Genomic DNA, 13,870 nt, shown 5'->3' on the forward strand with positions numbered 1-13,870 from the left:
TAAAATCATTTAAATGAATAATTTCTTGTTGACTCATTATCTGATCATTGAATTCTGTTTGGTAGATTTTTTTTATTGGAAATGCTTTAAAAAAATATTAAAGAGGAATAATTGTAGATTTACTTTGTATTATAATTCAAGAGCAATTTTTATAAAAGAACCATTTAAATGCTAGAACTCAAAGGTATCAGTTAAATTTTCAGAATTAATATATTATTAGCAAATGAGAATAAAATTTATTAATATATTTATATGTTACATGATTTAATTGTTAATAAAAAACAGTGTAAACCATTTATTACATACATATGTACAATTTGTAACTCAAAATTTGTGATTGTCTTAATCAAGATTTGAGTGCATAGATGACACCTTTGAGTTGAAAGAATGAATATTTTATTTGCAAACGCATATATAACATGCTATGGCAATACATAATATATACATAATGTGAGAAAAGACTGGTAACAGAGAACAATACAATAATAACATACATGTTGTAACTAACCAATAATATCAGATCTAGCTTTCCATGCACTCTTCAAATAGTTACAGAGCTTAATTGTTAGTGATCTAGAATTAGCTTTCAACAAACAAGATAGTTTAAAAATAGTAGGCCATGAACAATAATAGCGTGGCAAAAACAATATTCTAATTGCCCTATATGCTGGACATACCAATACAAAATGGAATTCATTCTCAACACATTGCATGTTACAACATACACATAGACGCATTTCTCTTGGTATATCAGAGAAGCGACCAACTTCAACATTAAGTTTCAATGTACCACTTCGTAGTTTTGTAAGAATGTTAATATTATTAATGTAGCTAAAATAATTTTCAAGACAAAAATGGAACTTTATACTTCTATACACACTTAATTTCTCACAGTCACATATATCTGCTGACCATTTTTGTAGATATTGGTCTTTAATGCGTGTCTTTATAACATTAACAATATCAATATTATTCTGATCAATCCAAATATGGTTCATTCCAAGACTAAATAAAAAATCACGCACTTTAGAGTTAGTCATGAATACCTGTCAGTGTGAATTAAATACCCTCTCTTTTCAGACTTTAATCAAGTCCTTTGAAGTATGTGATCTGCCTGTGAGAGCTGCTGCATTTGTTCCTAGGAAGAACTGGATTATCACGGGATCTGTAAGTTATTTATTGTTGTGTCAAGACACTATAGACACAGTACAGAGAAATTGAAGGTCAATATAAAAAATAAGGAGATGTGGTATGATTGCCAATGAGACAACTATCCACTGAAGTTCAAATAAATTGGATGTAAGCAATAAAAGGCACCTGTATGGCTTTCAACAATCAGACAAACATAATGAGTCATATACCCTATAGTAGACAGGATATGAAACAATGAGAAAACTAACGGCCTTATTAATAATAAGCAATTTATGAAAAAAAACAAATATGACAGATGCAAACCAACAACAACCACTGAACTACAGACTCTTGAATGGGGACTAGCACATGAAAAATGTGGTAAGGTTTAACATGTTTGTGAGCATTTAACCCTCCTAACCTGGGACATTGGTGTAACATCACAACATAAGATAATATAAAAATTAGCTGAAATGGTAATGTCTACTATAACTGTAACACATGAGTAAGTAAACTTTTCTTTTTAACAGTGATTCATTAAAGTCAGTCCCCTTTGAGGCCCTAGTTTATCAAATAGATTGTACCATGAATTGCTACTCACATATAAATAGCCTTTAAAAGCTTAACAGTCATGACTGTTTGCTTTGATATTAAATTTCATGTAGTAGAAAACATAATATGCTATTTTAGATTACTTGATTATTGAATTTGTGTATTTTCTCTCATTGTAGGATGATATGCATGTAAGATGTTATAACTACAATACACTAGAGAGGGTACATCAATTTGAAGCCCATTCAGACTACATTAGAGCTATCACAGTACATCCTACACAGCCTTTCATCTTAACTAGCAGTGGTAAGTTCATGTAGGCAACTATTAAGTAAGTAAGGTCCATCACTATTATGTATATGCTAAACTAGACCCATCTCTGACTCCATAAGATCTTTAGCAGTTCATCCTATACAACCCATTGTCTGAGCAGTTGTGGTAAGTTCATGTAGGCAACTATTAAGTAAGTAAGGTCCATCACTATTATGTATATGCTAAACTAGACCAATCTCTGACTTCATAAGATCTTTAGCAGTTCATCCTATACAACCCATTGTCTGAGCAGTTGTGATAAGTTCATGTAGGCAACTATTAAGTAAGTAAGGTCCATCACTATTATGTATATGCTAAACTAGACCCATTTCTGACTCCATAAGATCTTTAGCAGTTCATCCTATACAACCCATTGTCTGAGCAGTTGTGGTAAGTTCATGTAGGCAACTATTAAGTAAGTAAGGTCCATCACTATTATGTATATGCTAAACTAGACCCATCTCTGACTCCATAAGATCTTTAGCAGTTCATCCTATACAACCCTTTGTCTGAGCAGTAGTGGTAAGTTCATGTAGGCAACTATTAAGTAAGGTCCATCACTATTATGTATATGTTAAATACTATACAGTAAATAGGGTTCATTGCTATGAATATATTCTAAACAAGGTTCTTTATTTTTAAGCCCTTTCAGACTACATAAGATCATCAGTTCTACACTAGGGTTAATATAATACTCATGATTGAGGGATTATCTATTTCAAATCTCAGTTAGCAGTAGTAGTAACTTAGGGATAAGACATTAAGAGGTAATATTTAGACAAGGGATAGTGATCTAATTGGATTTTTTAGTTCGATAGCAGCCCATCCTTCACAATTCATTCTCCAGATCAGCAACTTTAGTGGCTAGAGTCCTACTGTATCAATTTGAGGCATGTTAAAGTTTACAATTTTTGAACTATTTAATAATAAGCTGTTATGACATTTAGAATAGGTACACTGTCACAGATCTTCTTTATTAGTTGACACACTAATTGACTACTTTGTTATTTCAGATGATATGTTGATTAAGTTGTGGGACTGGGACAAAAAATGGACATGCACACAAGTGTTTGAAGGACATACTCATTATGTGATGCAGATTGTAGTTAATCCAAAAGACAACAATACTTTTGCCAGTGCCTCTTTAGACAGAACAGTCAAGGTAATTCATCCTTCAGGCTACAATACATGTGGTAGTGATTCCAAAGGCAGCAATTATAACATAATCTGAATTGATTATTATGAGGTGTTTCTGGACTTTAGAAGTTCCAGTTCTCATGCGAACTTTTTCATTTGATAAGTTCTGTGTTAATTTTTTTTAACATAAATGTATTATAAAAATATAATAATTGTGAACATTTCAAAATTGTTTACAAATAGTTGTTATTTTCTGGGAAACACATGATAAATGAAATATTTATGCTTACAATAAAGTTATCTATTATAGGTATGGCAACTAGGATCTCCAACACCAAACTTTACCCTGGAAGGTCATGAGAAGGGAGTTAACTGTGTAGATTATTATTCAGGGGGAGATAAACCTTACTTAATATCAGGAGCTGATGACAGATTGATCAAAATATGGGATTATCAGGTAAATTAACAAATGATAAAGAGAAAAACAAAATGAAAGTATATTTGAATTGGACAAGTTTTCAAATTCTTCCTATGATTAGCTAACTGTAATTGATATGTTTGAAATTTAAAAATTCAGAAGGGTATAGGAATATAAATAAATTAATAAACCAGGATGATGTGTTACAAAAACATTTTTACTTATCCTTCAGGAATCCATCTTGTCTCAGGCCAATTGTTTGAATAAAAGTTGAGGTTTAGAAGAGTCAATTTAAGATACCTGACATTTACAAAAATATGCATTGAGTTATTGTGTGATTATAGTTGAGGGCAGGTGCCCTATACATAATATAAAATATTTCAAGGTCACTGTGTGGTCCCAATAAAGGGATGATGCCATATCCATGAGGCAATTCACCTAGAGGTCATTTCATGATCCCAAATTATGACAAAGCTTCTTTAAAACTATAAACCAACACACATTTAGAGGTTGCAAAATTTATATTCTTACAAGTCTATTCAATGTGTACATTAATTCAACAGAAACAAACAGATATTTTAAAACGACATCAAATTATTAGACCGAAATAAACATGTAGAGTTTAAAAATACATTCATGGAGAGACAAGCAAAAAATAAAATATACCTGTTTCTTATATCCAATATAAACATGATAAAGAATGTTTTTTCTTTAACCTATTCGCCGATGAGTTCCGGTTTACCGGGATTCACGCTTCCGACAGCTGAAGATGAGTCCCGTTTTACCGGGATCGGAATACCTCTTTTATATTTCTGCTCAGAACAGTGCAAACATGAGTTATCTTTCTTTGATGAATACCTTGATGAAAGTGTAAACCTGACACTTCCGTTTGTTAAAAACCTTTAAAAATCAGTGTAAATTTACGGAATTTACGAGAATTTGAAAGGAGGGAACATTTTTATACCCCACGCAACGGGATGCGGAGGGTATAATGTTTTTGACCCGTCCGTCTGTCCGTCCGTCAGTCCTGTTTCTTGTCATCGCAACTCCTCTCAAACCACACAACAGAATTTTACGAAACCTTTTCAGATAATAAGGACATACTATGTAGTTGTGCATATCGACGGGAAATTGCGATTCCATTTTTTTTCTAGGAGTTACGCCCCTTTGAACTTATTTACTTTAATGTACTACTGCAACAGTTTGTCATCGCAACTCCTCTCAAACCACATAACAGAATTTCACGAAACCTTTTCAGATAATAAGGACATACTATGTAGTTGTGCATATCGACGGGAAATTGCGATTTCATTTTTTTTCTAGGAGTTACGCCCCTTTGAACTTATTTACTTTAATGTACTACTGCAACAGTTTGTCATCACAACTCCTCTCAAACCACACAACAGAATTTCACGAAACCTTTTCAGATAATAAGGACGTACTATGTAGTTGTGCATATGGATGGGAAATTGCGATTCCATTTTTAGCTCACCTGGCCCAAAGGGCCAAGTGAGCTTTTCTCATCACTTGGCGTCCGGCGTCGTCCGTCGTCGTCGTCGTCCGTCGTCGTCGTCGTCCTGCGTTAACTTTTACAAAAATCTTCTCCTCTGAAACTACTGGGCCATATTTAACCAAACTTGGCCACAATCATCATTGGGGTATCTAGTTTAAAAAATGTGTCCGGTGACCCGGCCAACCAACCAAGATGGCCGCCATGGCTAAAAATAGAACATAGGGGTAAAATGCAGTTTTTGGCTTATAACTCAAAAACCAAAGCATTTAGAGCAAATCTGACAATGGGTAATATTGTTCAACAGGTCAAGATCTATCTGCCCTGAAATTTTCAGTTGAATCGGACATTTCGTTGTTGGGTTGCTGCCCCTGAAATGGTAATTTTAAGGAAATTTTGCTGTTTTTGGTTATTATCTTGAATATTATTATAGATAGAGATAAACTGTAAACAGCAATAATGTTCAGCAAAGTAAGATCTACAAATAAGTCAACATGATCAAAATGGTCAGTTGACCACTTTAGGAGTTATTGCCCTTTATAGTCAATTTTTAACCATTTTTCGTAAATCTTAGTAATCTTTTAGAAAAATCTTCTCCTCTGAAACTACTGGGTCAAATTTAACCAAACTTGGCCATAATCATCATTGGGGTATCTAGTTTAAAAAATGTGTCCGGTGCCCCGCCCAACCAACCAAGATGGCCCCCATGGCTAAAAATAGAACATAGGGGTAAAATGCAGTTTTTGGCTTATAACTCAAAAACCAAAGCATTTAGAGCAAATCTGACACACAGTAAAATTGTTCATCAGGTCAAAATCTATCTGCCCTGAAATTTTCAGATGAATCAGACATTCCGTTGTTGGGTTGCTGCCCCTGAAATGGTAATTTTAAGGAAATTTTGCTGTTTTTGGTTATTATCTTGAATATTATTATAGATAGAGATAAACTGTAAACAGCAATAATGTTCAGCAAAGTAAGATCTACAAATAAGTCAACATGACCAAAATGGTCAGATGACCGCTTTAGGAGTTATTGCCCTTGATAGTAAATTTTTAACCATTTTTCGTAAATCTTAGTAATCTTTTAGAAAAATCTTCTCCTCTGAAACTACTGGGCCAAATTTAACCAAACTTGGCCATAATCATCATTGGGGTATCTAGTTTAAAAAATGTGTCCGGTGACCCGGCCAACGAACCAAGATGGCTGCCATGGCTAAAAATAAAACATAGGGGTAAAATGCAGTTTTTGGCTTATAACTCAAAAACCAAAGCATTTAGAGCAAATCTGACATGGGGGGTAAAATTGTTCATTAGGTCAAGATCTATCTGCCCTGAAATTTTTCAGATGAATCAGACATTCCGTTGTTGGGTTGCTGCCCCTGAAATGGTAATTTTAAGGAAATTTTGCTGTTTTTGGTTATTATCTTGAATATTATTATAGACAGAGATAAACTGTAAACAGCAATAATGTTCAGCAAAGTAAGATCTACAAATAAGTCAACATTACCAAAATGGTCAGATGACCACTTTAGGAGTTATTGCCCTTTATAGTCAATTTTTAACCATTTTTCGTAAATCTTAGTAATCTTTTAGAAAAATCTTCTCCTCTGAAACTACTGGGCCAAATTTAACCAAACTTGGCCATAATCATCATTGGGGTATATAGTTTAAAAAATGTGTCCGGTGACCCGGCCAACGAACCAAGATGGCCGCCATGGCTAAAAATAGAACATAGGGGTAAAATGCAGTTTTTGGCTTATAACTCAAAAACCAAAGCATTTAGAGCAATCTGCCATGATTTTTCAGATGAATCGGACCACCCGTTATAGGGTTGCTGCCCCTGAATTGGTAATTTTAAGGAAATTTTGCAGTTTTTGGTTGTTATCTTGAATATTATTATAGATAGAGATAAACTGTAAACAGCAATAATGTACAGCAAAGTAAGAACTAAAAATAAGTCAGTATGACCAAAATAGTCAATTGACCCCCTAAGGAGTTATTGCCCTTCATAGTCAATTTTTAACAATTTTCTTAAAATTTGAAGATTTTCAATAACATTTTCCACAGAAAGTACTGTTATAGATAGAGATAATTGTAAGCAGCAAGAATGTTTAGTAAAGTAAGATCTACAAACACATCACCATCACCAAAACACAATATTGTCATGAATCCATCTGTGTCTATTGTTTGATATTCACATAGACCAAGGTGAGTGACACAGGCTCTTTAGAGCCTCTAGTTTTTCTAGGAGTTACGCCCCTTTGAACTTATTTACTTTAATGTACTACTGCAACAGTTTGTCATCCCAACTCCTTTCAAACCACACAACAGAATTTCACGAAACCTTTCCAGATAATAAGGACATACTATGTAGTTGTGCATATCGACGGGAAATTGCGATTCCATTTTTTTTGGAAAGATTGGAACTTGTTCTAAATCTTTCTTAAGGCACTGGCCTCCCTAACAACACGACAGGTTAGCTACTAAATGTATTCACTGCACTGAAATATAGTTCCCTATAGTTCTCATGTATTTGCACATAATACACATGACATATAAACTGTGAAAAAAATGGTATATTTTTGGAGCAGTTCATTCAAGAATGTATGTCATTAAGATGTGTGCATGTGCAGGCTTTTTTAATGAGTTTGATTGAGTATTGATAAAATACTAGTATGATTGACAACTGTCATTATCACCAAACAATCAGAGACAAGGTGGACCTTTAATTACAATGCCCCACCTCCTTAACTGCCAATCAAATTGACCACATTACTTATCAATCTCAGTTTTACATAATTATACAGACCAATATACAGACCAATATACAAATATTTGACCTCATAATTGAATACACAAATACATGTATATATATTAGGTGTTTGTATACATATAAGGATGATAGATTTATCCATTGCCCATTACTTTTGATCTACACTACATAAAGTGAATTTACAAAAGTGACTCTGTAAACTATGTCAGAAAGATAAATGATTAATTTAGAATTAACAAGATCTTTAAAAAAAAATGTAAAGGTATTCAAGTAAGGTCTATAATTTACTTGATAAATTTCCAATAATCATCTGTAACTTTAAAATCAACAATTTAGGTTAGTTCACTTATATTTTTTTTTTATCAGTAATTGGCTTGAAACAGTTAGTAAAATTTGAAAAGTTTTAATTTATTATACATGTTCTGAGACTACTATAACACAGGAGTCTCAGACATGTATAACAAAAAATTTATTTTTTAAATTTTATTCCTCTTGACAAATGTCTATTAACAATTTTAGTCAGATGAATATATAGAAGAAGTGAATATATAATTTTGCAATCACGAAAGATAAAATCCACATTTCAATAGAATAAGTTTTTTTAATTTGTTTACGTTGAAAAGTACATAAATAAATGTAATTTTCAGTATTAGTGCTTTATTAATGTCCTTTTTTTGTCCCCACCATACCTTGATATGAAATTATTCAAACTACTCTTCCAATCTTTCCATGAGTGATATCCATCACTTTGATTCTAGGAGTTACGCCCCTTTGAACTTATTTACTTTAATGTACTACTGCAACAGTTTGTCATCGCAACTCCTTTGAAACCACACAACAGAATTTCATGAAACTTTGTAGATAATAAGGACATACTACGTAGATGTGCATATCGACAGGATATTATGATTCAATTTTTTTTCCAGGAGTTACACCCCTTTGATCTTATTTACTTTAATGTACTACTGCAACAGTTCATCATTGCAATTTCTCTGAAACCATACAACAGAATTTCATGAAACTTTGTAGATAATAAGGCCAGGATTTTTTAATTTGTTGGTTTACGGATCCGCCGACCCGATTTTGCCGATTTCCAGAATAAAAATAAAATTGACTTTTCATGCTTTTTTATTCCCGCCGACCCTAAGAAATGCATTATCCCTGAAAAATAATTAAAATAATTTTTTTTTATGAAATGAAATGCATTAATCACTAACAAAATTGATAACACTTGCTGTTGTGAAAAAATAAAACTTCCAGTTTACGTTTTTAAATATAGACAAATCAATTATCATAATAACTGACCTTGAAATGTCGTTTGCACAAATAATTTTGCGGAACGAAACTTGTGTTTAAAACCAATTACACAATAAGTTCGTTTCCCTTATTTGTCATCAGTCCGTAAGATGCATCATCTCATAGAAATAGACTTGTCCAAATGTGGATAGGTTGAAGGCATCAAGTTGAAGTATTGAATATTAACAAATCATTTGGAATTTTCTTGTTTCATAGATAATAAAAAAATTATCGTCCATTTGGATAAAAAACGGGAATGCGAGACAACAGATTGACCCGATAATCTCGTTTTTCCAATGAACGAGTCTATTAGGTTTTTGACACGTGTGTTGAAACTTATTTTCGTACGACGTTTTTACATTTTTTTTCTTGATCAGTTTTCGTGCTTGAAGATCATTATTCACCAAGTTTTCTGGAATTGATTAAGAGCTACGCGAATCTATTTTTCTTGTTTCTGAAATGACGATTTAATTTCATCTTTGTCCGTGCACCCTCCTTTTTTTTACTGTAAATTATTAGACAATGTCATGCGATGTTTATAACAGCTGAGCAATAATATTTCATTGAACTAAAATTTAAGAAATGATGATAAAATGGCATAACAAACATATTGTTAGAAAGGTGAAATATATATTGATTTTACATATTTTTCTGTCTTCAAAGATGATTTTTTTTCTTTTTTTTTCCCGACCGACCGACCCGACTTTTTCATGGGGAAAATCCGTAAAGCAACAAATTAAAAAACCGTGGCTTAAGGACATGCTATGTAGATGTGCATATTGATAGGAAATTATGATTTTTTTCTTTCTTTCTAGGAGTTATGCTCCTTTGAACTTATTTGCTTCAATGTACTTCTGCAACAGTTTGTCATCGCAACTCCTCTGAAACCACACAACAGAATTTCATGAAACTTTGTAGATAATAACGACATACTATGTAGATGTGCATATTGACAGAAAATTATGATTCAATTTTTATACCCCCGCTTTGAAAAAAGGGGGGTATACTGTTTTACCTCTGTCTGTCAGTCCGTCCGTCCCATGAAACTTTCGTCACATTTTTCTCAGGAACTACACATCCACCCTTTCTGTAATTTGGTATCAACATTTATATATGTCAGCCATACCGTGTGATGCGTTTTCAGATTCATCATTCATTGACTTCCTGTTTACCGAACACTTGTATGATTTTACACATGATATAAAATTGAGAATGGAAATGGGGAATGTGTCAAAGAGACAACAACCCGCCCAAATAAAAAACAACAGCAGAGGGTCACCAACAGGTCTTCAATGTAGCGAGAAATTCCCGCACCCGGAGGCGTCCTTCAGCTGGCCCCTAAACAAATACATACTTGTCCAGTGATAATGAACGCCATACTAATTTCCAAAATTATATAATAAAGGAGCAAAGATTGGCGTCCAGAATATGAACCAGCATACAATAATTGAAGTATATAAAATGGATAAATTTGTTCGGCTAAAAATATCAAATGCTATCAGTATTAAATAGTAGAATGGGGCTGAATATTGAAATACTACTTTTTGATAAATATTCCTAAAGTAATGAATTAGAGTAGTTCTCGCTCAGACACACACTCCATAATCTAGTATATTATAAGAGCATAAACCTGAAGCACGGGGAGGCACTCTACTGCCTCCACACGGCACTAAAGACAAACTCTGTAAAAAATAAAATTGAGAATGGAAATGGGGAATGTGTCAAAGAGACAACAACCCGCCCAAATAAAAAACAACAGCAGAGGGTCACCAACAGGTCTTCAATGTAGCGAGAAGCCAAGTTGAAAATTTTCGTCACATTTTTCTCAGGAACTACAATACAAGGATTTCTGAAATTTGGTTTCAGGATTTATATAAGTCATCTATACCGTGTGATGCGTTTCCAGATTCATCACTCGACAACTTCCTGTTTACCGAACACTTGCATATTTTTACACTATTAATATTATCCACTTGCGGCGGGGGTATCATCAGTGAGCAGTAGCTCGCAGTTTCACTTGTTTTTTCTTATACAATTTTCCTTTCTTACACTTATTTCATTTCTCCAATGACAATGTGGGGACGGTGGGATATGTGAGCGCGCTCACTAAGGTTCTTTAATTTTTGAAAGAATATGGAAGAATTGAAGCCAAACTAGTATACTTTTTTGACATAAAATGTCGTTTTATGTACCAAACACTTGGAATGGACATCGTTCAATGTGAGGAATTTATACAGCCTAATTTTGCCGTTTTGGTTTTTTAAAAATTACGATTTGGGATCAAAGAGCAGAATTTTGAGAATTTCACCTAGATAATGCCGAAAATTTGAATATTTTATGAAGAAAAAATTATCAAACCATGAACAAAACTGTGAACATGGTGTTAGTGAATGAAAAAAATACACAAATATCTACAAACAAGTTTTTATTGACATTTATTATGAAGATCTTCCACTTGAGTAATGGTAGCCAGAGAAGCCATCGTCTCAGAGTTGCTTCTGTCTGGGCAGCAATCGGTGAAAGGGTTAACCTAATAATTTTATTGCATTTTTAAATCACATTAAAAGGGTAAATTGATCTTTTACAGAATAAAACCTGTGTACAGACCTTAGAAGGACATGCACAGAACATTTCAGCAGTCAGATTCCATCCAGAATTACCCATAATTCTCACTGGCAGTGAAGATGGTTTGTAAAATAATATTATAGAAAACTGTGATAAAAACAAAACTTTAAAAAATATGTAGCATTTTATTATTCATGAAAGAATTTTTTATTTTTATGGTTTTATGTTTCTTTGTACTAGAGTTCTGTTGAATTGATTGATTTAAAAAAAAAAATATTCTGAAATGGGAGACAACTCAAATAATTAGAATATTTTGAAGAGATTATTTTGGGTTACAATCATTCCAGACCTCACACACCATTCATTCGTTAATAGTAAAAGAGACAAAAATTGTGGTTAGATGATCTTGAATTAATTCAATTAGTAAGGTCATCTGAACTTAGGTCAGAACCTTTAAACGATTCATGTAATTTTGAAGGAATGCCACATTATGATGCAAGGATTCTAACTGTTTCATTTTTTTGAAATATAAAAAAAGTCTGGTGTGAGGTAAACAATTGATACCTTTTTTTGATATGTTTTCAGGCACTGTTAGGGTATGGCATGCCAATACATACAGACTTGAGAGTACATTAAACTATGGATTAGAGAGAGTGTGGACCATTGCCTGTCAGAGGGGATCCAATAATGTAGCGTTAGGGTATGATGAAGGCAGTATCATGATTAAAGTAAGAATCTATTTGACAATTGATTACTTGAATAATATTATCTGATCATCTTGTTATAAGATTGTACATTTTATTTGTTACCGGGTAAAAAGAAATCACTATAAAATTTGATTTCAATTCATCAGTTTGAAAATCTTTTCAATTACTGTAAATAGGGAAATTTTCGCGGCAGTTTAATTTTCGCGGTAAGACTTGAAATGCAAAAATAAAACGACAGCGAAAATTTTAAGGAAACTATATTCATAAATTGATTACCATACTTGCATACGTATATGATTAGAATATGTAGAGGACCACTGTATAACATGGATTTTACAGACAACAGATAGATACCTCAAATCATAACTGTATTTCTAAATGAAAAGCAATATTAGAAATCATGACTTTAACTCAAGTTAATCTCATTAGCATTGAAGACATCTCTAGCAAGCGGACATAACAGATATTGTTATGAAAACAACACTTGGTACAAATATGTTAATGATGTCTGTCAATCAGTCTAACCTGGTTGAATCTGCTACAAAGATTAATCAGTTCAAAAGATCGAATAACTAGCTTCAATACTGACAGCTTTTAATTCATTCTTAATAAGGTCTTCTTTTCTGTTATTGTGCATGAGCTTTTATAAGCAGATAGGACACAAGTTTTAATCTCTTTTAACATTAATGAACCGAAAACAAAAGATTTCTAATTGACTTTAACACTTGATTTACTATACATGTAAAGCTTTATATATCCCTTACGAAAAAATATATATAGGCCACAGGGTCATTCAAATTGAAGTATGAAAATAATTCATGCAAACATTTGTAAATTAAATTTTTTTGATTCATTTATTGTCGAGCCTGCAACTTTTGTTGCAGAAAGCTCGACATAGGGATAGTGATCCGGCTGCGGCGGCGGCTACGGCGGCGGCGTTAGCTCACTTCTTAAAAGCTTTATATTTTAGAAGGTGGAAGACCTGGATGCTTCATACTTTGTATATAGATGCTTCATGTTACGAAGTTTCCGTCAGTCACATGTCCAATGTCCTTGACCTCATTTTCATGGTTCAGTGACCACTTGAAAAAAAAAGTTCAAATTTTTTGTAATGTTGAATTCTCTCTTATTATAAGTAATAGGATAAGTATATTTGATATGTGCGTACCTTGCAAGGTCCTCATGTCTGTCAGACAGTTTTCACTTGACCTCGACCTCATTTCATGGATCAGTGAACAAGGTTAAGTTTTGGTAGTCAAGTCCATATCTCAGATACTATAAGCAATAGGGCTAGTATATTCGGTGTATGGAAGGACTGTAAGGTGTACATGTCCAACTGGCAGGTGTCATCTGACCTTGACCTCATTTTCATGGTTCAGTGGTTATAGTTAAATTTTTGTGTTTTGATCTGTTTTTCTCATACCATATGCAATAGGTCTACTATATTTGTTGTATGGAATGATTGTTAAG

General features: G+C 33.1%; 1 protein-coding gene across 3 annotated transcripts in view; it reads left to right on the top strand.

Moving 5' to 3' along the window:
- LOC143057757 (coatomer subunit beta'-like) overlaps positions 1-13,870 on the top strand; it is a 34,055-nt gene that overhangs the window by 4,804 nt on the left and 15,381 nt on the right. For all 3 annotated transcript variants that reach the window (XM_076231140.1, XM_076231143.1, XM_076231142.1), the window contains exons 3-8: positions 1,081-1,167; positions 1,863-1,989; positions 3,009-3,157; positions 3,443-3,589; positions 11,716-11,815; positions 12,279-12,421. In XM_076231140.1, coding sequence (XP_076087255.1) covers positions 1,081-1,167; positions 1,863-1,989; positions 3,009-3,157; positions 3,443-3,589; positions 11,716-11,815; positions 12,279-12,421 — 753 coding nt within the window. The remainder of the gene's footprint in view (positions 1-1,080; positions 1,168-1,862; positions 1,990-3,008; positions 3,158-3,442; positions 3,590-11,715; positions 11,816-12,278; positions 12,422-13,870) is intronic.

The sequence above is a fragment of the Mytilus galloprovincialis genome, chromosome 13, assembly GCF_965363235.1.
Source record: "Mytilus galloprovincialis chromosome 13, xbMytGall1.hap1.1, whole genome shotgun sequence".
NCBI classification, from domain to species: Eukaryota; Metazoa; Mollusca; class Bivalvia; order Mytilida; family Mytilidae; genus Mytilus; species Mytilus galloprovincialis.